Below are 23,628 nucleotides of genomic sequence, written 5' to 3' on the forward strand. Positions count from 1 at the left end.
AATATTTGATCTATAATGACGACGTATGTGTCCGTATCTTCGTTTTATTCACAGATAAAACTTTTACGATATACTTTCTTCGAATCTGTTCGTGACACTTTCGAAACTTAACAAGAATTTTTGAAGAGTCGGAAACAGAAGTTAGCTTAGAATCAGTCTAACGTCTTAAGCATCAATGTACCTATTACTTTACACGAGTATATCAACAATTTGTACAATTTTTCATGATCTTCGACGTAGGTATATTTGCGACGATTATTCATCGAATGGCGGATAATTGAAATATGAAGTACGTGACAGGTAAAGTTTTATCAAAGAACCTACAAAGGAGTAATTTAGATGACAATTCGTTATCGTAAGTAGACGGTGTAGACACGTTCGCTGATATTTAATCGTATATATTAATCATTACTTTAATGGAAAGTATTAAATCCATAAACGATCGTTTTTATCGAACCTATCAATCAACGTTCGCAATACGCGTTATCTTAACTTTCAAAATGTCATATATTATAGAATAATAGAGATCTAAATAATTATTTTTTTCTCTATCACGCAGAAAAATGCCAATGGAGAATTTCGCTAATTCACTTTATAAATTCCTGCATAAATTATCTCGACGTTAAAGTTTATTAATTTATATACCAAATATATTAATTACAAGGACGCCGTAGAACACGACAACAGGTAGTTGGTTGGAATGTGCATGTAGTATTTGAAAAGAAAAAAAGAAAAATTTATAATATTCGAAATGTTACGACGAAGGTCAGAATATTAGCGATGGCGAGCGGGCGTGTGCTCATCGTTGGTAAAGTGAAAAAAAAGGTGAAAGGTGAAATTCAATGGTGGTGTAACGAAATTTTGGCAGTAGGAGGACCGGTATAAAACGACCGTAGCATTCTCGAATCCGCATCAGTCACATCAGTCTCCTCTTTCAAACAAGAGTAGTCACAGAAATCGATTTGTAACCATGAAGATGGTAGGTATTCGCGATGTTTCAATCTTTTATCTTCTTAACGATCGAAAGATCTACATACGTAGATTCAGTAGAACTCTCGCTCAATATGTCGATGTGTATCGATCGAGGATATGATCGCTGTATTTAGAAAAAAAACATCACATTTTTATAATTTTTTTCTTTTTTTTTTTTTTTTTTTCTTTTCCGTAGATCATTGCCTTCTTCGCCGTTTTGGCTGTTGCCCTCGCTCGTCCGCAACATCAGGAGGAGGTAGTAGTCGTGAAAGAGACACCGTCAGACAACATCGGTGTTGGTGGTTACAACTATGGCTATGAACTCTCGAACGGTCAACATCATCAGGAATCCGCAGAATTGAGAAATGCTGGTACCGAAAATGAAGCTCTTGCCGTTAGTGGTAGTTTCGGTTGGGTCGACCCAGTCACCAACCAACGATACACCGTAAACTATGTTGCTGACGAAAACGGATTCCACCCGCAAGGCGAACACCTTCCTTCCTAAATCTCTATCCTAGACTCTTGTTACACGAACCATGACCCAACAAGAAGAACAACTCGAAGAATCATCGAAACTCATAGTTACCTGATTAAACTACCCTCGTTTAACGACTGAGACCAAAGTTTCTTTCACTGGCACTGCATTCGTTCCGAACTTGTACAAAACTCTTTGATAAAATATATATGTACGAATAAAGGAAAAAAAAAAATTATTTGTATCGGTTACATCGTTTCAACCCTTGCCGATCGAATGGAATCTATTGACATCCAGAGAGAAAAAAAGAGTGCGTGTTCTCGATGTACATATTCTTTTTTTTCTCTCTTTTTCATACTTTTTGTTTTTTTTTCAAATACACCTGCAAGATAGTCGCTTCTTTACGTACGAAGACAAATAGTGGTTCAAGCATATAATAGCTTAGATTACAAAATATAAATGGCAATTCTATTCCTGGAGAATAACTAATACTCTCAAGAAGAAATCGTCTGTAAAACCTGTAGAATGCTGATATCGGGGACAAGGATCTTCCCCCGGTGAATAATTCCTCAAAAGGAAAGGCACTTCGAAATGCTAATGTTGATTTGCCGCGTTATATTATTTCGTTTTTATTCCTATTCGTTTTGTTCCTTCACGTATTATTTTGTTGCAATTTAACAGCTTCTGATAACAATGCAACAGAATTGTATCGTATCAAGAAATGAAACAGTAACAACGACTCTTAAAGATCGATTCGTTAAATTGCTCTTGAAGTTGGGAATCGAAGAAATAAAAACAATTTATCTTGTTTTCCTCGTTTACAAATCTAACATTATCATTTTTATTTTAAATAATCCGCAAAAACTAAACCAGAGCCATCTGGCGGTAACATAGAAATTAACTAGCAATGCAGCAGTGGTACAGTGAGCTATCCTTCTTACCTGCTTAGAGTTTGTCCTCAACGGCGCCATTAAAATTAGTCGTCAAGTTTTACCGCTAGAGTGCGTAATCGTTCTCTTCCGAAACAAAGGGGAAAAAAGAGTTATTAAAGTAAATTATTTGAAGGAAAAGAACGCAATTAATATCACGTAGAATGCAATTCAACAACGATGCGTTTAATCACTCGTATATTTCTCCCATGGCGTTGCATCAATGAAATTTACTGTACTCCCACTGTAATGAAATCAATGTGGGGATACGCTATTCAGCTATCTCTCATTGAAACCCATGCATTCTTATGTTTATCCATAAGCAAATGACAGTGTAGTCGAGTTTTGTAAGGTACAAATCCTTAACGAACGATCTATGAGATAAACGATTTATGAAACGACATGAACAACGATGGCATCCTCGATAAAAATGACGCCGTTAAAGTACAAGCTACGCCCGATGCTTTAACTTGCCTTTCAAGTATATAATCGTACTTATAGATTATTTTTCTAATATAACCTTTTCGTAAGAGATAACGTATATTGACAGAGCTAACGGTCGACAAAACCGAAAGAAATAATTTATACGAGGAAGTGAGCTCCAGCGGAAGTTCTCCATCGGCATTGAAAAAGCGTCTTCAGAGTTTACCATCGTTCACGAATGAGAGTGCACGATCGATCGACTTTATAACGTCTCTCAATCATCGACTTTCGAACAGTCACCGATCGGACTCTCCAAAAAGTTACAATGAAAAGAACGACGAGGAGACTTTCGTCAAGGAATGTTCGCCGGCATCGCGGTCGGTGCAAGGAGCACGCGCCCGAAGACGAGCAAAAATCCGATCGGAGATCCTCGAAGAGATCGATAAATCTTTGTCGGTAGCGCATCCCAAAGTTACGAACCTGTTGAATCTTTTAGCAAAGAAGGAGAACGAAAGCGAACAGATAAAGAATTCGATGGAATCTCTCGCGTCGACGAAAATGGCCGATATCAAAGATATTTCGATGCTTCAGTTTCAACCGGCGACGACGTTTACGGGTTCGTTGACGTCACGAAGTTGTTATTACAACGACGACGAGAAGAAGCACGAGGCAACGCCACGTCAATCTAAATCCGCGAAGGAGAATCGTATCGCGTACGACGTTAAATGTAACAGATCGTTAAAAAACAAAGTCGAACTTAATCCCACTTTATATTTGTCCACGAACAACGTCCGTCCGATGAAATGCGGAGGATATAGGCCGTACGCTGGTGTTATCCTGAAGAACCTCAGTTCTAGTAGCGAGTCGGAAAGCGTGAACGAACCTTCCAGTTACGTATCACAAAGGATCAACAGTCCTGCAACGAATACGGAATTGTCCTCGCCAATTTCGAAGAATGCGGTGGACGAAAGAGTATTATCCGTTTTATCCGCTAGAAGCGACTATAACCAGGAATTACCTTCGTTCCGATCGTTTCAGGAGACGAGTAGAAGCGAGACGGTTAACAACAGAGACAGAAAAAGAAGCAATACGAAGATATTTGAAAACAACGTCAATACTTTTGCAAAGAATATAGTTCCTTATCTCGACGACAGTCCAACCGATGGGGAGGAGATCGAAGAAGAAAGGAACGATTTGGATTCGTTGCCTCTAAGATCAGCCTCGACCTCCTCGCGTTCGAAAATGGTATGGACCCAGAAAGGGAAAGAGGATGAAGGATCGTACGCGTTAGCTTCGGAAAACGAAGGACAGGAGGATGGCCGATCGTCGAGAGAAGAAAATTTTCGATCGATCGACGATTTAAATGTCTTTTCTAAACGTCAGACGGATAGAAGAAACTTTTCTTGTCCATCCTCGGCGAAGAACGTCGTAGAAAGAGAAGATCTCTTCTCAGCGACGAATTCTGCAAGATTTTGTAGCGAGGGACATTCCCCGGATCCAACGTCACGCGATAATAAAAAAGAAAAAATATCTTCGTTCCTGAATATCAGATTGACCGAGAATTTGGAAATGTCGAATGCGTCCGACAACGAAAGACAAGATAACACGAGCGTGCCGAGTTTGCCGTTATATTCCGAAGACGTGTCGTGTTCGACGTCGATTGGTAGCAAAACTTACACGCAAAATCGTTCTTTGGACAATAGTGCTTTGACGAAGGCTCTGTCGAATGTGAGCTCGATGTTAAACTCGAGAGACAAAGAGAACGCGTCTACGAGAACTCGATACAGATCTTTCGACGACAGCGAGAACGCCGATACTTCCGAATCGTCCGTGATACTAGCTAAAACATGGCAGGAGCCGGTATCCACGGAATGTAGAAACGTTTATGAAAGTTATAACGAATTTGACATTGGAAAACAAGCGCGCAGAGCGTTTTCCGCGCCTTCCTCGAAGTTACCCGCAGAACGTTCGGAAGACGTAAAGATCGATCTGCGAACGGAGGAGGAATCGAATATAGACAAAATAAATAATCTACGGACGTATGGGCAGGACGGTCAGAGATGTAAATCCGTCGGTGTGTCGCGAGAAATGATCTACGTCAAAGAAAATCTTAATGAATACTCGGATTCGTTCTATCCGACCAAGACGAATCTGACCGAAAGTCTGGGAAATTTAAACTACGTCGAGGAATACCAAACGTGCGGCGATCCGCTCGAAATGTCTTATTCGCAGGAGGAAGATTACAATACGTATCCGTTAGAATACTTGATAACTTCGATGTATCCAAGGCAAAGTCATCTTTCGATCTTGCAAGAAGAATCGGAAACGAGACTCGAAGAGAATAGTCGGTCCGAATCGGCTATTGGAAACAAAGATTCGTCCACTGTGAACTCCAATTGCAATAACATCGATCGATCCGAATCGGTACGGATGTCCACTAACTCGTCGACGAATCAAAACGTCGAGGACGAAGCGCTTTCGTTGGACGAAACGAAGAACGAAAGCGACCATGGTAAAAGCGAGAAAAAGGATCTCGCTGTGTGTGCAAGCAACGAAAAACACTGTTCTCTTACGAAAGAGATTTCGATGGAGATGGTTCATCAATGGAGCATCCAAAAACTACCATTGTGTACAAATTCAAGTTCGACGTGTTCCAGCGGTATAAATAAGAAACTTAGCGTACATGAGGAAGACAAAACGAAAGATGCTAATGAAGAAGGAGATAACGAATTTCGAACCGATAAATCTCCCGACGTTGTCGCGATCGATACGAGCGAGAAAGTAGAGGGTATAGGCGGAGAAGGTACGATAATAACGTGGACGACGAGCGACGAAAGCTCGAAATTACAATTTCCAAAGACGATTCAACCGGAAAGTGCAATGTTCATAATTCAAAAGGTTCACGAGATTTGTACCGTCCCACCGAAAGTCTCGTACTCGACTTCGAAGCTCCAATGCGCGTCCGAACGCACTAACAAGTCACCTCGTTCTAAAAGTAAAAAGAGTCAAGATCGTTTCCCATTCACGATATCGGAGACGAAGAGTATGGTATCGACGAGACACGAGGTCGGATCGAAGCAAGGACATTGCGAGAGCGTCTGCAACAAAACGAGATCGTTGGAAACCTTTCGGGAATTTACGTATCCCACTGTAATAGACTTTTCAAGGCCCAATTTCGATTACTTTATCTACGGCGAGCGACAAGAACAACGGAATATATTGCCAAAGATGAAGGGATTCGTTCGAAGATTTTCGAAGAAACTAAAGGTGCCTCGTAGACACAACGATGACCGTGATAAGGAAACATCGACCAAGGTGATCTATCAGAATCAAGAATGTCAAAACGATTCGTTGCCGGAGTCTTCTTCCGACGAATCCACGATCGAGGAATCGCAATGGATCGTACCGAGATCGGGAAATACGAGATCGTCCATTATATCTAGCGGTAAATCCTTGAAAAAGACTATGAGCCTTGAGAACTTGACTCTGTCATCGGAATATCCTCGCAGGCGATACGATCGCGACGATCAGTGGGTGAAAGAATTGAAGGAACAATCGTCCCAACGTACGACGTCGTCCAAGGAACGCTTTTCGATATTCTCACCGAGAAGTAGCAATACTACTTTGGTCGAAGATTTTTCAAAGGTATCCACGAGATTACGCGATAAGGGATTCGAGTGTACGCCCTGCAAAAAAAACGAAGATCGCGTTAAAGCTTCCGTCTCGTCTTCCCCCTCGAACCTTATTAAAACTAATCTTAACGAAATGCAGAACGAGAGAAATCCCGATACAGACGAGATAAGTACGAACGCGGAAAGTGGTTGTGTATGTTTCAAACTCTATCGAATGCTGATATGTTCTCTCTTCGTATCGTCGAAGGATCGAGGACCGTCGCCAGCGATACCCAACGATTCTTTAATCGAAATTAAGAGGAAGAAATATCGTTTCTCTTTGAAAAAAAATAGGGATGATCTTTTTCGAACGTTAGGCACACGTCCGTGAGTATTTCTTTTTTCTATTTCTTTTCTCCTTTTTTTTTTTCTTTTTTTTTCTCCATGGGTCAGAGCACTTCTCCTTATCATTTATTGCGCTACATGAAACTCGTACGTAACGTGATGTATTATATAGCGAGATATAGTTTAATTTCATTAATAGCCGGTTTCAAGAGTAGGTACGTACACTTCTTTTTATCCGCCGAAAAGGCACGCGCCGATCGACGCTGTTAAACAGCGGAAAAAGTTAAAGACGCTTTGATGTCGTCGTTCCTCCTTGTTATTTTTTATTTATTCGTCGTTCGTACATGTCTCATTTGTTCTCAATAATATTGTTACACGCTTGACTTCTTCCAACCCATGTTTCATACGTGAGAGTCTTTCCCGAAGAATGCGCATTATCGAGTTATCGCCTTAATAAAACGTTTCTTCGCTACGCTTTTAACTTATTATCGTTATTATCGTTATCGTTATAGAAAAAATAAGTCTTTAAATAATCACATAAGAGTCGTCGAGCCTTTTAAGGGGATGGATTGGAAAATAGAGAGGGAGATGGTGGTCGCGGACGTGGAGGATTCGAAGGGATAGGCGAGGAAAAGCGCGAGGAATCGAAAGGATCAAAAAGGTAGGTAGAAGGAAAAAGTTAGGAAACATACGTACAAGGCGTTTCGAATGCGTACGTGTAAATGCGTCGCGTGCGCGCGCGCGCGCGCGCGTGTGTGTGTGTCTATACGTATATTTAATATGGCTGAATAGAAAATTCGCATCGGTTAAGAAAAATTTCGAATAACGTGCCGTTTTTATTCGACAGCCGGTTAAATGGCTGATCCTATTTATGCATCGAAAAAGTCTCTTACGAAATAACAGCTCTAAAGTCTGCGAAAGAGATTTTTATCTATCGATCGAGAACCATCGATCTCGATAGATCGAGAATATAATCGCAAACGTGCAAACAACTAGATCTCGACAATCGGATTCGATCGAATAGATCCAACCCAAGACGACGGTCGACGACCGCAAAGATCCCTGGCATAAAGTAAGAAAATCGACGCTAAAGGGAATGCGATCCCGCTGATCCGTCTTGAGTTTTTCTTCCTTCGACGTCCCTGAGAAAGGAAAGGAGAGGCTTCCCTGGCCGCTCGTAACGTTACAATTACGTTTCGATCGATCGCAAATTCGTACTCGTCGGATGAACAATGAACGTTAGCCGTAAAACGATGTTACATCATAGGATTATACATATATTACACAGGTACGGATTTTTTATGCTTCTGAAACGCACGCGTCCTATCGTTAATATTTTTTTCTTCCTCATATTCAACTTCTTCCGTCTGTCTTTTTCCTTTATTTTCCTCTCTCTCTCTCTCTCTCTCTCTTTTTTCTTTTCTTTTTCTTTTCTTTTTTTTGAAGGGGAGGGTTGCGCATCATCCACCGCAGGCGCAGGCGTATCGATCGGCCTGCTATGCATTCGTCTACGTACGTACGTGCGCGATATATTTGAGCGACTATGATATTACGAGAATTTACGTAGTTTCGAGAACGACGAAACTTTGTCTTCTTTCCTTCCTTCTTTCTCTCCCCCTCCCCTCTCTCTCTCACTCCCTCCCTCCCTCTCTTTCTTGTGGCGAGTTCAAATGCGCTATAGATTCGAGATATAGAAGAAGGATAGAGTACAGTAAAACCTGGCACAATAATTTGGAAATAGCGGCTATCTTATATTTTGTATTAACGCGTACGAACTCTCGCGTCGTCGAAACGATGCGTCCGCACGCCGTGCTAATTAGTTCTCGTACGGGTGTGGCCGTTCGTACGCGCTAATAACAACGTCACGACGACAACCTACACGACGAGGAAACTTCCAATTTTAATCATCTAACTCGTTGTACGCGGTTTCATCACTCTTAACGACGAGATTACGACGACCGACGAGTTTCTATTTGCGAGTTTTCACCTTGCGTTATTTATTTGTGGTTCGTCGAAAGGGAGATTGATCAAGACGACGAGATACGAGACCGAGAGATGCTTTTTTTCCGTGTTAAAGCTCGAATAAATTCGTAAGAGTCGGGTGAATAATGGACGTCTCCGTTTCCTTCTTAGAGCTGACACTCCGTTTCGGATTCCTCGGTTAATTTTCGTCGACGTTCGATCGCCCGGGTGGTGTTCATCGGTCACGGGCCTCCTCGTCGTCGAGCACGTCCGTTCGTTGCTCGTGCGTTCGCGTTTCTTCGTCGAGACTCGTGTCACCGGTACGAGATTTCTCGGTTAAATTATGTCACAACGGTGGCGGAATGGAGAACTCCTTTCGTACGTAAAATAGAATGTAAGGCTTGCACTTTGCGACTGCGTCGGTGCTCGCTGGACGCACCGAACTGTCGTTGAAGTGGAACCACTGACCGTCGTGCACGGCAAAAGCGGTGTAATGTCCTGTCCCGGCACTGCGAACAAATTCATTTAATTCCTCGTTAATCCATTATTTTTCCTTTCCACGCGTTCATCTTGAAACAAATAAGATATCATAATATTTTTTCGATCGTAGATTTCGATCGACGATACTCTACGTTCGAAAGACGAGACTGAACTTTGTCATCGGACAGATTACGTTTTATATACGTATCTTACGGATGACGTAAACGCTATTAATATTTCAAATAAGTATTACGTCTTGAAAAGACTTCGGTATACGTTCAAAGCGATTAGAGAAATTTTCGGTTTGACCGAGACTTCTTATCTTTGCGAGAACTTTGTTAATCGCGATCGTACCCTGAACCATGATGAACGATTACGGCGGCCAAATCGTAAAGATGACTGTTTTGAGTGCCCAACTTTATGCCTGTAACGCCGCGCACGGTGAACGTCGACATATCGAGAGATTCCATCGGAAAGTCCACCTGTGTGTCCACCTTCGAACGATAGGAATTACACCACCTAAATCTTTTAATGTGAAGGCACAACACCTGGAAATGGAAGACGAGATTTAGTATCGTCTCGGGTGAGATTAAAACGAATAGGAAATAACAAGTTGGTCTCGCGTATGAAAGAGAAATAAAATTTGATCTCTTCCCCAATACTAACGTTAGGCAGCCTATGTATCCAGAACCTCTTGGTGGACCGTTGTTTCCCCATGCAATTGTCGCAAAAGTATAACTCGCTGTCGGCCAGCTCCTCGACCTTGAAGAATCTCGTGAGACTGTAGGTAAGACTACAGACCTCTTCCTGTTCCTTCGTACGTCTTTGCAGCCTGTCCGGTATATCCAACGAGAGATCCTGGAAGGGTTCGTGCGTCTTCGAGTCCGTGCGGCAGTTCATGCAGTGGACCTGCGCGAGGAAACGCGATCCATAATTCGTCCGCGCTTCTCCCCGAACAAGAGAAAACGAAGAGGATGACTTTTGTCGAAGAAATCTCGCTGAGCGTTGCGAGGTAGATAGGGTATTCGCGAAACACGTTGAGAGATAGTTTTCGATAGGTACGATGAAAGGAAGAGAGAGAGAGAGAGAGAGAGAGAAAGAGAGATACAAAAGACAAGCTCGCAGCGAGCTCGACTTACCACGCTGAGGAGAGTGCCTCCAAAAACGGCGGTGACGATGCTCTGCTTTCCGCGTAAACCAAGAGGCTCGTGTCCGAGCCTAGGTAATAGTTGCAACAACTCTGTGTGCAATCTATCGAGCATGTAGGTGAGAAACTCGTGAGCGTCCTGTTGTTGATAACCCCTGAATCGTGGCACGACCTTCCATATGACGAGGAAGAGACACTCCGGGGAGATGGCTTGACCGTTGGAACCACCGAGGCTCAAACTGAGAAGGACCTTTCGTAGTTCTTCGGCAAGAAGGGCATCGCTCATAAGTTCCTTCGCTCTTCCCGGTGTAACGATGCGACCTCTGTGAGTCGGTGGTTCCGACGGATCGAAAGCTATACCCTCGAGGCACGGCATTTGCGTGAGGTATTCGCAAAAGTGGCTGATGTTGTTGAACGATTGGAGTACGACGTTCATGAAACAAGTGTTGCCGAGATTTCTCAGGCCGACGACCTTCTTCTCTTTGGTTATCTTGGAGCTTCTACGCTTCGTCGCTGGCCTGTTGTCCCCGCTAGTGCCGTCTAACGAATGCAACCTCTTCCTTGCCGTTCTCGGTCGTAAATTTCTCACGACCACTTCGGCCTTCCAAAGTGCATCGGCGTCGTTATCCTCGCTGCTCTCTCGTCTAGACGACGGCGTCGTCGCCGGCGTTGTACTCCAACTCTCGTCGTTCTCCTTGTGTTCATCCTTCCGAAAGATTATCTGACGTATCTTTTCTATCTGCCCGCTCGTCGTGTCGTTTATCACGTACTCATCGCACGTGTAACTGCGAAAAGAACGATTTCAATGTTATCGTTCGCGTCTCCTCTTCCTGTTCCTACCTACGAACGAACCAAACCGAGCGAAACGTTCGTTGACTGGCTCGATCTATGCCAGTGACTCTCAACTTGATAATCACGACATATTTATTAAATATAAATTTCTTTTAAGAGCACTTGACCAGAACGAATCTTTGCGTCAAGACGAGTCGATCTTACGTCGTAGTATAAAAAAAAAAAGATTATAAAGATAACTCACCAGAAGACCGAAAGGTTCTCACAATCGATGCACACGCAGTGCTGAGTATTCTTCTCGTGATGCTGCAACGCGTGCCCGGCCACGTACCTTCCACAATGCACCGCTCCGCAATGCAAACAGAGCCACGTACTTTTCTCTGTACCGCATACTGTTGTAGATCACCGAAAAAAAAACAATGGAAACGATCGTTAGATATGGACTCGAACAGAACGGACACGTACACATATTTCATTGCTTCGGTATTAATAGAAATATTTATTTCTTTTCTTTCAGCCACCATCAAATATCTCAATTTGTTCGTTTAAAATCGATTCGCACTTATGAATAAACATTATTCTATTAATAAAGTCGATGCAATAGTACGGCAAAAACGTTCAGACGATAGGAAATACTTGAAAAAATATTCTGATTACGTCGATAAATGGATCGTATTATCAGAATTTTTTTTCTCAATAATTTCTAAAAATGTTTCCAAGAAGAACGTGACGATGCCTAGACAACCATCCAGTCGCAGAACGCAATATATCTGGTGATTGAAAAAGAACATCACATTCGTCTTCCCTTGCGTTGTATAATTCCGGAATAAAAGATGGAAATAGAGGAAGGGAGTAGAAAAAGAGTAAGAATAAGAAACGCAGAGAGAGGGAGAGAGAGAGAGAGGAAGGGGTTTGACACACCTCCTCGCAGCCTCGTCGATCGATCGCGAAATGCCTTGGATATTCCTAGCTTTTTTCCATTCTTCGAGAGGTTACTCTTTCGATCTTTCGATAATCGAGAAGGCGAAAAAGAAAATGTCGAAAGCGTTAATTAAACGAGAAACGTGAGGCTTACGTTCGATATCGTTGCTGGGAAAGAATCGAAACGGGTGGTAGCACGATAGGTAGAGGGTTTCAAGAACAACCAACGAAAGGGGACGCGAAAAGCGAGACGATGTTCGCTCGGGTGAGAATTTCTACGATGAGGTAATCTGATACGTTTCCAGTCAAGGTCATTCCCAGATGGACACTCTCGTCTCTTGGTCGACCACCCCGTACGAAACGTATACGTAGATAATATACCGTATCGTATATAATACCGTGCATAACATAACGCACGCGTATATTATTATATTATCTGCCGGCTTATAAATATAAATGTATTATACGCGATGCACGTTTGCGAACAGATATACTTAAATATTCGCGAGTAAGTTATAAGCGTTTAAAACAAATACACGGCAGAAAGAAATGCGGTAGATGAAATTTACGTAGTCGCGCATAAATTTTGTCTTTTTTTTTTCCTTAGAATAAGAAAGACGCAGCAAGAAGCAAAGTTCGAAATTTTCAAGATTATTAGCGACGTCTAAACGACGAACCGTCGCACGGATCGAGCCTGTTGACTGAAGAATTTGACACTGCGGAACGCGCGTTAAACTCGTGGCATACCTTTCGTAGTACGATTACATATACATGCGAGCTATATTCGAATGCTTACGACGTGGCCGGTGGTCGATGCGTGCACCGCGTGTATATAGGATCGATTTAAAAAGAGAAAAAGTAAATAAATAAAAAGGACGCATTGCGACACGATACGAGACTTTATATCCTCGGATCGCATTCCCGTTCGAAGAGACAGGAAGAACGATCGTTTTTCGTGTGTCTTTACGCTTTCCAAAGAATATGGTACAGTAAGCGGGAATAAATTTCAACGTCGACATAGCTCGGAGACGTTTCAAACGTCGGTACACAAATATACCTACATATACGTATATGCGCCTTGTAAAATTGATTCCGAAAGATAAAAAAAATATCCTGACATAAAATACCCCCATCAAATTCTGATTCCAACATATAAATATCGTCCAATAGAAACTCGTTGCATTTCAGTCTTGTTTCGCCTTGCGTCGCTACTTCTTCTTTTTTCTTCTCTTTTTTTTTTTTTTAACGTTCCGAAATCAATTTTCCCCGTTGTACACACGCTTATACCACGTCGATGGGATTACAAAGCATCGTGGTGGTGTATCGAACGACAGCCATGTGTAGAACAGAAACGTTCATTCAATATCGTGCTGCTACTCAATGAAGCCATGTAATACCGGGTGTCGAAACTGTTCCCTACTCGAATGTCGAGTAGGACGGGACGTAAAGGGCAGACGATTGACAAAATATATATATATAACGAAAGTTCGATAGATCCTTCGATTAAATTCGATCGAAAGATTTTTCGAGCGGCTGTTCACCTAAGAAGGAATCTCGATTCTTCGCGAAATTCGATATCGTTGAGTTTCAAGGATAGGCGTGGGCGTGAGGTAAACGTCGGCTCGATTTCGTTACGTACCGCTTCGCGAAAGGACGATAGGAAAAGAATTAGAAGAGGATAGACTGACTTATCCTTCCTCGCGAAAGTTCGCCACGCCTTGGACGCGTTCTCGCGGAAAGCTCGTCGGTGGCGAGAGCGATCGTCTCTCGCGATCGATAAATCGACGGTGCAGCGGGAAAGAGTAGGATGGCGTTGCAACGGGACACGATGGAAGAAGAGGAGGAGGAGGAGGAGGAGAAGGAGGGAGGAGGAAGAAGGTAAAACTCGTTCTTGCGAGAGCGACGGACTGCACTCTCGCATCCTATTAAACGCTGCCAGCAGAGGCAGCAGCACCGGCAGCAGCAGCAGCAGCAGCAGCAGCAGCAGCAGCAGCAGAGCGTGCCGTTATCGATTTTGCAACGTCGTTGTACCCGAAGCAGTCTGTGGAGAGCTACAACAGGAAAAGAGCTGGTGGTGGGGTGGTTGGAGGTGGTGGTAGTAGTAGTAATAGTAGTAGAGTAGTAATAGTAGTAGTAGTAGTAGTACTAGTAGTAGTGTGTAGTAGCAGCAGCAGCAGCAGCAGCAGCAGCAGTAGTAATAGTAGTAGTAATAGCAATAGTAGTTTTAGTGTTAGTGGTACTCCTGGTGATAATGACGATGATGTCGATGCTGCTTCTGTCGATGGTAATGGATTCGCGTCCCTTTTATCGTGCTTCTGAGAGACGATCTTTTTCCTCTCAGACGACGATGACGACGACGACGATGACGATAATAACGACGATGACAAGGAGAATGCATGTTGTATTCACCGAGACTCGGAGAATCATTGAGAGGCATTTTCATCGATCCCGTCCCGGATGCGTTACGATTCGTTGAGCGTCCAGCGATCACTCTCTCGCAATCGTCGACTCGAATGCACGAGAGAAACCGAGAGAGACAAACAGAAAGAGAGAGAGAGAGAGAGAGAGATAAAAGGGAGAGGGAGTCGCAACGAACCGTTCCATGCGATCCCCCACGTGTTTCTGAATCGTCCTACTCGTCGAGATTCGATCGTGTGTTGACCGACTAGACGGTCGTTGGAAAAACAAGCTTTCGTACTCGTACATACACGCGTGTACGTGAATATGTGCATGGAGAAGGGAGCTTGACTCATCGTCCGTCCCATTCTCTCTCTCTCTCTCTTTCTCGCTATACCTACGTGACGCTTCGTTTCTTTTCCTCCCTATCCCCCACCATCGCTCTCCCTTCTCCTACCCTTTTACCCTTCCCTCCCTATCCTCGAAGGAAGAAACACCTTCCTTCGTTTTCTACGCCGTAAGATCGCATTCGATGAAATAAAAGAAATAAATTATTCGCCAACGCGTCCGGTGTATATCCTCGATCTAAAAAATTTAGTTACCTCAACATTTTAAATAGATTACATTTTCCTAGTAAATCTATCTTTTTCTTTCTTTCGTATCGCTTTTTATATTAATATTCCATTTATCCTTATTTGATTTCGTTCGACGAGATATCTCAAGTATGATCATTATAATAAATTAGATTATTATAAATTATTTCTCTCTCTCGTTTTACTCAATCATCGTCTTTTCGAATCGGAAAGATAAGAGAAGGAAACGATTGAAAATAATATTACATATAAACGTGTACTATATGAGAGGAATTAAAAGAGAAGGAAAAAATCCTAGGAAGAAGAATATATTCGAATACTTTCGAGATAAACTTTCGACGAGTTCGATCGTTCGTAACGAGAGATCTCGCGAAATCGCTGGGAGAGCGAGCTTCTCCCAGTTCGCTTCGATGCACCACCACCACCACCACCACCACCACTACTGTACCACCGTATTACCATTACCATCGCAATCGCCATCACCACCATCGCGGTGATTCTTTCCAGAATCCCTCCCTACGTACCCCTCTTGGCAACCATAAAAGGGTCTCCCGCTAGAAGAAAGAACAACGTTCCGCTTCGCGTTCATCGTCGTTACTCGGGACGACGAGAGAACGACTACGACGACTACCTGCCCTAACGAAAAACTCGAGAATCGAGCTTTGACCTGGTAAATCTAGATCTCTGAAGACAGGGACAGAGAAAGAGAAAGAGAATGAGTAGGATCGATGATTATAATCACGGTAAGGATCGAGTTAAGAGACGAGAGAGGAGCAAACGCGAGAAACGAGATACGACTGTATAAAAAAGATTAAAAAAGTATTAAAAAAAATAGGAAAGGAGAAGAGAAGAACGAATGTCGAGCGTACGTTTTTCGTGGTAAATATAGTCTCGAGGTCGTGCTACGAAGAGAAAGGAAAGGGTGGAGTACGCGACAGCAGGACCTTCTTATCGAGTAAGAAGGGAAATATATGAAGAGGATCGTGGAAAATAGGGAAAGTCGTACGATTCGTGGCGTCCTATCCGTAGTCCTACGTTTAACGCTCGCGTTTCTATACGCTATGGAGAGAAAAAAAAAGAGCGAGAGAGAAAGACAGAGAGAGATATGGAAAGAGGAAGATGCACGTTGAGAGTAGAGGAGAAACGTTGTCGTTGAAGAGAGAGAAAGAAAGAGAGAAAAATAGAGAAAAAGAGAGAGGAAAGACATCGGTCGTGTGTGCTACCGAAACGACGCGATCTCGAGCCAGCTGATTAGTGCCGTCTGGTATTGATTTTCCAATGACGGCCGCGGCGCATACCGAGAACTCTTAGCTAGGAGTACGCATACGCGCGCGCTGGGACCTATCTATCTTTCTTTCTCTCTCTTGTTCCCTTTCTCTCTCTCTCTCTCTCTCTCCCACTCTTTTCCTCTCTTTCTCTTTCTCGCGCACGAGAGAACAGCCACGCAACGGACGCGTTCGCTACACGCATACATACATACGTACATACATCGACTCGTATCAAACGCTTATAATACGTGTACGTAGAATATAATATATAAGATACGTGGAATATGTGTGTGTGTGTGTGTGTGTATGTATATTGACGTAAGTAAAGAAAAAGGTGTTACGCTGACAAATAACACGAGCACTATCACCGTAGTTCGAACGGTGAACGGACTGAAGAATCCGATCTCTCCCACGTTCGGGTTCCTTTACAAAGGGAGAGAAAGAAAGAGGCGAAGTGGGAGACGGAGGGGGAGAGAGAGAGAGAGAGAAGGAGGGAGGAAGAGAGAGAAAGAGAGAGGGGAGGAGAAAGAGAGAAAGAGAAAGAGAGAGAGAGAGAGAGAGAAAGAGGAAAATGAATCTTTAAAGAGCGTGTTTCTCGCAAAGGGAAATGGTAGCCGATCGCTTCGTCTCTTTGCCGTCACGACGACGGCTCAAGGCCGCGAGAGGAACGGCCTGGGCCTGGGTCACGGTGCAGAAGGAAACGGATACAAAGTTTAGCGGAAGGAGAGAGATAGAGATATAGACAAAGATAAGAAGAGATACGGAAAGATCGAAAAAGGAGGAAGAAAGGAGGAGAATGCCGTTGGAAAAATTTGAATTCCTACCTGCGCAGACGAACGGCAAATCCTTCGTGCAGGTCGTTTCAACGTCGTTAGCACCGAGTCGGACGCTCTGAGCTAGGTGCGGGCACTCCATCTTTCGCTGCCTCCACGATTTCAAACGGGGCCCTCGTGGCCCCCCTTCGTTCGTCGGCCGTGCGTAAGTCGTGCGTGAATGCGTGCGTGCGTGCGTCGTTGCTTACGACCGATAGTTACGACCGATGGTTACGACAAAACGAGACGAGACGAGACGGGACGAGAAGAGACGAGACGAGACGAGACGAGACGAAACGGGACGAGACGGGACGAGACGAGACGAGACGAGACGAGACGAGACGAAACGAGACGAGACGAGACGAGACGAGACGAAACGAGACGAGACTGTGTGCTCTATCTATCTCTCTCTCTCGCGCTCGCTTATACGCGCACTCACGCTCGACCTATCTTTCTCTCTCTCTCTTGTCTCGCACGCGCACGCTCTGCCACACTACTACTATTCTTCTACTACTACTACTCTACTACTGCGACCACCGCACCAGCATGTACTACACGCACTCGCGGCAGAACAAACGCACGCACGCACACGCACAAACCACGTTCCTCTCCTTCTGTCACTCTCTTTTTCGCACGACCAACCGCCTCGGGGAGATGGGTACAAGAAGGGTGAAGGGGAAGCGAGCGAGAGAAAGAGAGAGGATGGGAAGGGAGCAATAATATATAGCGGGCGGGGTACACACCGAGTGCCCCGTGATATCCGTCACATAGCGCGGTGGGGATTTTCGCCGGGTGTGCGATCGGAAAAAGAAAGGGGAGTCGGGTGTACGCGTTGCGCAGACCGTGGATGGACTGACGGAGCGAGGAGAGAAGAAAAGCGCTCGAAGGAGGTCGAAAAGAGCGACTACGGCCTAACGGCAAGCTATACGAGAACGACGATTGCCGAACGGCCGACTGGGCCCGACTGCCGACCGAGCGCGACCGAGCTGCGTGGAGCTCGGTTCAGCGGTGGTCGGCCCACCTCCAAACTCACAGACCACCAATAGTCGACTGACTCGGCCCGACTCGGCGCCGTTCGACTATGCTCGCTTCGCTCTTTCTCTCTCTCTTTTTGCGACGTGCGCGCGGCTAGACTCTCCCCTCCCCCTCCGGCGTACGCTCGACAGCGTCGTCGCCATCTTTGTTAACGACGTTTTCAACTTACCTCGCGAGAAGAAGAAGATAGGTTAGGTCGACTCTCTCTCCGCGCCATCCCTAGCCTCTAGTAGTAGTAGTAGTAGTCGTCGTCTCCTCCATTCGTAAGTTATCTCCTAACGCGCAGCCTCCGAACGAATCGGGCAGATCTGGCTCGAGCGCGTAGGCGAGGAGGGCGCACGCCAAGGGCCATGCCGTAATGCGGACGCCTGATTATCGAACGAACGCGCCTTCCTTCCCCAACTTTCCTTTAGCGTTTTTCCTCTTTTTATCTTTAACCGTTCGTTCTATTCCATAACCCCTTTCATCATATATCTCGCGTGAAAATTTTTACCATCGAATACCGTTCTCTCTCCTTCTCTCTTCCGCTTCGATCTGCAAACGTTTCGAATATATATTTAACAGATTTTTTGTAACAGTCTTCTGTTTCTTTCTTTCTTTCGTTTCCTCGACAATGAATTACGAACCACAGTTTTTTCATCCTTACGAGAGACGATCGATCATTCGAGTCAGGGCCGTAGTCGCGAAATTATTTTACACGCATTGTCGAGCCATTAAACTTACGTACGCCGTATACGTTTTTACGTCCTACGAATATCGCGAATTCGATATATCGGTTCTTGGATATACTATCGTGTTTTTGTACAATGGTCAAATACACGGTTTCGTATTACCAAAAGGATCGATAGCCGTACCTTTCAGACGCGGTCTACTTACGATTGGTACGGAAAGATCGCACGACTCTCGTTCGCATGTGAAAAAATAAAGCTAGTCGATTCTATACGAGGTCATAAAAAGAGGAAAACAGTGATAGAATGCTATTCAAAGAAGGTCAGGTACCTTGCTCAGCTGCTTACTTCCTAGCCGATAATAAAACTCGTAAATGTGGTAGTTTAGATTTCCGTATGTAATAATGCGTCATCCGTAGCACGGTTACTGTAGCTATAGAGTTATTCTAAATGGCCGACAAGGCGCATGCGCAATGTACTTTCGAACGATCATCAATTATACATATATATATATATATATGTATGTGTGTACATATATACGAGTATATCATATATCGTTCCTCTTCTTGCTGCCATTCTTCCGTCCAAATGAATTCGTTTTAAATATTTTGCTCAAAGTTGGTAATTCGTCGGATAAAGATTACGAGATGACAAGTTTTGAACGTTAATTACATTTCATTTGTACGATCGAATATCAATGTGTCTCTACTCGTTAAAAGTAGGCGCTGCATGGTATTAAAAAAAAAAACTTACAGAGAATCAAAGTACGAGTTAGTACGATGACATTAAGGATTAGAAAAGTTCTATGCCGTTGAATCACGTCAGTTTGCAATTTTATTAAAAAGTGCAAGACCAACTATTTCGTTTAATGAAAAAGATATAACTTTAAGAACGTCTGCTAAATTGTGTAACCGGTTGCGTTAATTGCAATCCGGTAATGTTATTGAATTCCAACATTTTCAACATCTCCTTGGTTTCAGGATCGACCTCGATGATGTCGTGTTCCAGAGCAGAAACCTCTGGTACGTAGTTGTCTCTGCGTTCCCTCTCTTCTTCTTGGAGCTTGATGGAGATACCTCTGACTTGGCTGTGTTTCAACCGCTTCATCAAGTGAGTAACAAATCTACGAAGTAAACGTTTTCGTTCTATCAAATTCGTTCTTAACCGTATAAACGTCTGCGTTAAATTTTATGGAAAGTACGTACCCAGCTATTTTGTTTCGTAAAGATTTGCTTGGAATGATAGCAATCTCTTCGCATATCCTCTTATTCGTGTGGAAATCCAAAGTCAGGCGATGATGATACTTTTCGATGATCATTTTCGCCGCCTTCTTGACGGTCTTCGTCCTAACGCGACTCTGTAATTACATATCGAAAAATTACTTACTTCGTTAATCAATGACAATACGCTAAGTCGAATTATTTTTAATTGTTGTGGAACTGCACTGCCGAACATAACCTCCATCTTTAGAGCACTCGCGACGCGAATTTCGTTATTTCAGACGTTAGATTCATACGTTTTCGTTACAAATATACTCGATAACTCGATTACACGTATCTCTTTCTGAACATTTTGACGGATGCAAGTAATTTTTTTGGATTAATGTTGGAACGTATCAAAATAAATACCCACCATGTTGCTCAGTATTCCGGAAAAGATACGGACATATGCGAAAGAGAAGCACCGAGACGCCCGATCGTCCTGCTTCGCGGGAAATTTAATAACTAAAGTGAATTTTACTTTCAAAAACGACGCAAGTGACATCTACGTGGTATAGCACTTACGTTTCATTTACGTATAACAGAGTACTTTTAAGATAGCCGTCGATAATTATTTACCATGTTCCGATGTACGGATCGAGTGTACCTTAAATATTATTTTAATCATTTAGAAACGTAGTGTCAAATGCAAGTGTTCCGCTTAGTTTTTTTTTACAAAAAATTTATTCGAATCAATCAAACGATAAACGTCCTCTCGATTGTCGTCGTTGACCGCTTCGTTTTAACCGATCGAGTGGACCGGACGAGGACTTCCAATTTACTCCCCCGCTTCGTAAATTTGATTACCATTCACGAGCTATCCACAATGTCGTTTTCCGTGATTATTCGGAGGAAGATGAGAAATTCGCTTGGAAACGCGTTTGTTCTCCCGGGCGAACAATCGCGTATAACCTACCACGATCGATAAAGTCGATGTATTCGATTCGATCGTAAAATCATCGACCGTTACCATTGTTTTCGATCGGATCGTATCGCTGCGTTAAATTCGAAGGACTAAAATAAAGCATTATGCTGTCATATTAGGAAGAAACGATCAAACTGTTTCGAAATTTTCAGGCGCGACTCCGTCAACATGGTTACTACGACGGAGTATCGAAGAGAGGAGACGATCGAAGGAAACGACGAGAGATGTCGCGAGGATCGAACGAGGCGTCCGCGGGATGGCGCTGTGGACGGCGAGTCGGCGGGGTGAACGGAAAGCGTCAACGGCTCAAAACATGACGTTCGTGGTTCGTTGGTACGACGATGTCGAATCCGCGAATAATACGGAACCGTTAACGGGCACGTCGCGAGTGACATTTCCACTGGGACGTATCGCGAGTACGAACGTCGAGCTCGCATCGAAGGACGTTGTCGAAATACGTGAAAAATTCCGAAAGATCGACAGCCATCGGTGATAAGCGTGGGTCGCGTTTGGTCGGTGGTGGCGTTGGAGCGACAAGGTACTGTCGGCAAAAGTGAGAGAGCGAGCGAGAGAGAGGGAGGGAGAGAGAGAGAGAGCGCGCGAGCGTGGTAGGAGACCGTTGCGCCGGGCGCGCGCGCGCGCGCGCAAGCAACGGTTTCTAGTTCCTGGAAAAGGAGGAGCGGGGGGTAGAGAGATACAGCGTGGCGGTTGCGATGTCGAAGTCAGTGGTGGGGAGAAAAAGAAGGAGGAGAGCCGGTGGCGACGGGAGCGCGCGAGAAGGTGGAGTGGGGCACGAGGGAGCGAAGGAGAGGAGGCGAGTTTGTTTATCGCCTTGGTGAACGGTGCGAGAAGCAGTCAGTCAGTGCGGTGCTACACTTGGCCTGCGGTGGTCGGTGTCTTCGGTAGAGTCCTGCTTCCCTGCGTCGTGTGTGTCTGTCTCTCTCTCGCTCTCGCGTGTCCTCGTTAAATCTTTTTTTTTCTTTTCCCCCCTTTTGACACTCGGTTCTCTCTAATCCGGTGAGTGCGAACACCGCACCGTGTCGCGTTTTCGAGAAGGAAAGGGAGTGAGTTTCGAGTGAGGAAAAAAGAAAAAGGAAAAGACAGAGAGAGGGAGGACATACACATGTCGACATCCGTCTGAAGAGAGTTCCCTTCGACCGAAAGAAGAGATACAAGAGGAACGATACAAGCAACGTCGTGTCGTGACACGACGAACATGCCACGGAGAAACAACGCCGAGGGATAGGATCTCTCGAATCGCGCGCGCTGTTCACGCAAAAACGCGCACACACACACGCGCGCGTACATATTCTCTCTCTCTCTCTCTCGCCACACAACACACACACGCACACACGTGCGCGCGCGCGCACGGCGACGTACACGCGCGTTTATTTTTCTTCTCTCCGATTTTGATCGCGTCTCTCTCCGTTCCGGCTTCCATCGTATTCATCGTGCTCGTCATCGTCGTACGTCGTCGTCCGTCGTTTTTATAGTCTCCCTCTCTCCCTCTCTCTCTCTCTCTCTCTCTACCGGTATATCTTTTTGCGAAAATTTCACGACCGACGTGGGATTCGCCGTGGGATACGTCGCTACGCACGCACGACTAAACAGGTAAGACGATCTCTTTTTGCGTTCTTCTTCGTTCCTCGTACTTTTCGAGGCACGACCTAACCTCATTTTTCTCGGTTCTCCGCTTTCGTTGCTACCACGTTGCGTTCGACCTACGTTCCTCTACTTCCGTTTCTCTGTCTTATCGTTCGTTTTTAATCGAACGTAATTTTCTTTCTTCCTTTCTTTGCTTTTTTTTTTTCTTCTTTATTTTGTACGCACGTATGCCCGTTACATACGTACGTTTATTCTCATACGATCAATCGAATAATTCGATCCGATGACTTTCTCTTTTTATACGTACGATCGACGACAACGTACGTGAAATATGTACACGTACGTATGTACGTTCAAACGTATACGATTGCTTCGCATCTTTTTTTGCATTTTTTTTTTTTCGTTTTTACAATTTCCCTCGCTTAGATTAGTTAGAAAGGAGATAGCGGGGCAGGAGGAGGGGGGAAGAAGCGTGACTATTACGAGAAAGGAGAAAGAGACGACAAAGTCGATTGAACGTACACTTACGTTAGATTACAATCGATTATCGCGAATTTCACTTTTAAAAGAAAGGTCAATAGAGAGTCCCTCGCTCGCTCGTTCCTTTTTTCATTCGTGTTATATCTACGGTATATAATATTTCCGTGTCTAAAATTAGCGATTCCTTAATATCGTTTCGCAATAAATATCGCGAGAAAAAATGTCGATTGGTCCGTTGGGTCCATCGACGAGACGTGGAATTTAAAATGGCGGTCTCTTTATCTAGCCTCGCAAATAAATGTCGTAAAAAGAAGAATAAAAAACGAAATGTCGATCGGTCCGTTGGGTCCATCGACGAGGCGCGAAATTTAAAACGGCGATCTCTCTTCTTTATTCGTTCTTGCGATAAACGTCGCGAAAAAATTTTGATTGGTCAATTGGATTTATTGATCGACGAGGCGCGAGATTTGAAAAGTTCCATCTCTTTTTTTTTTCTTTGCGCTGTTTTCTAGTTGTTTCTAAACGTTTT

The 23,628-nt window shown here is 44.1% G+C and overlaps 4 protein-coding genes across 5 annotated transcripts in view; 2 read left to right on the top strand and 2 right to left on the bottom strand.

The window, feature by feature from the left end:
• The first annotated feature begins 862 nt into the window (after positions 1-862).
• On the top strand, positions 863-1,590 carry LOC122636616 (larval cuticle protein 65Ag1-like). The gene is made up of 2 exons (XM_043828018.1): positions 863-979; positions 1,169-1,590. The coding sequence occupies exons 1-2, from the start codon at positions 971-973 to the stop codon at positions 1,475-1,477; spliced, it is 318 nt and encodes a 105-aa protein (XP_043683953.1). The 5' UTR covers positions 863-970; the 3' UTR covers positions 1,478-1,590.
• A 5,465-nt stretch (positions 1,591-7,055) lies between these two features.
• Positions 7,056-17,597, bottom strand: LOC122636613 (ubiquitin carboxyl-terminal hydrolase 3-like). The gene is made up of 6 exons (XM_043828015.1): positions 17,140-17,597; positions 11,381-11,528; positions 10,337-11,129; positions 9,864-10,106; positions 9,552-9,745; positions 7,056-9,226 (listed from the first exon to the last, which is right to left on the bottom strand). Exons 1-6 carry the CDS (start codon positions 17,228-17,230, stop codon positions 9,064-9,066), a joined length of 1,632 nt encoding a protein of 543 aa, XP_043683950.1. The 5' UTR covers positions 17,231-17,597; the 3' UTR covers positions 7,056-9,063.
• Positions 17,598-19,641: 2,044 nt separating this feature from the next.
• On the bottom strand, positions 19,642-20,609 carry LOC122636614 (40S ribosomal protein S17). The gene is made up of 3 exons (XM_043828016.1): positions 20,463-20,609; positions 20,036-20,187; positions 19,642-19,953 (listed from the first exon to the last, which is right to left on the bottom strand). Exons 1-3 carry the CDS (start codon positions 20,592-20,594, stop codon positions 19,716-19,718), a joined length of 522 nt encoding a protein of 173 aa, XP_043683951.1. The 5' UTR covers positions 20,595-20,609; the 3' UTR covers positions 19,642-19,715.
• Positions 20,610-22,343: 1,734 nt separating this feature from the next.
• Positions 22,344-23,628, top strand: part of LOC122636610 (furin-like protease 2) — a 320,226-nt gene continuing 318,941 nt past the window's right edge. For both annotated transcript variants that reach the window (XM_043828008.1, XM_043828009.1), the window contains exon 1: positions 22,344-22,625. The gene's annotated coding sequence lies outside the window, so the exon portion shown is untranslated. The remainder of the gene's footprint in view (positions 22,626-23,628) is intronic.

Source organism: Vespula pensylvanica, chromosome 22, assembly GCF_014466175.1.
Source record: "Vespula pensylvanica isolate Volc-1 chromosome 22, ASM1446617v1, whole genome shotgun sequence".
NCBI classification, from domain to species: domain Eukaryota; kingdom Metazoa; phylum Arthropoda; class Insecta; order Hymenoptera; family Vespidae; genus Vespula; species Vespula pensylvanica.

Excerpts from the sequence above, each read along its gene's own strand:
- LOC122636613 (XM_043828015.1), bottom strand. The coding sequence starts at position 17,230 with ATGGAGTGCCCGCACCTAGCTCAGAGCGTCCGACTCGGTGCTAACGAC. Across the intron at positions 11,529-17,139 it reads TTTGCCGTTCGTCTGCGCAG|TATGCGGTACAGAGAAAAGT; the intron begins GTAGGAATTCAA and ends GATCTACAACAG. Across the intron at positions 10,107-10,336 it reads GAGGCACTCTCCTCAGCGTG|GTCCACTGCATGAACTGCCG; the intron begins GTAAGTCGAGCT and ends TTCCTCGCGCAG.
- LOC122636614 (XM_043828016.1), bottom strand. The coding sequence starts at position 20,594 with ATGTCACTTGCGTCGTTTTTGAAAGTAAAATTCACTTTAGTTATTAAA. Across the intron at positions 20,188-20,462 it reads CCGGAATACTGAGCAACATG|AGTCGCGTTAGGACGAAGAC; the intron begins GTGGGTATTTAT and ends ATGTAATTACAG. Across the intron at positions 19,954-20,035 it reads TTACGAAACAAAATAGCTGG|ATTTGTTACTCACTTGATGA; the intron begins GTACGTACTTTC and ends TTTACTTCGTAG.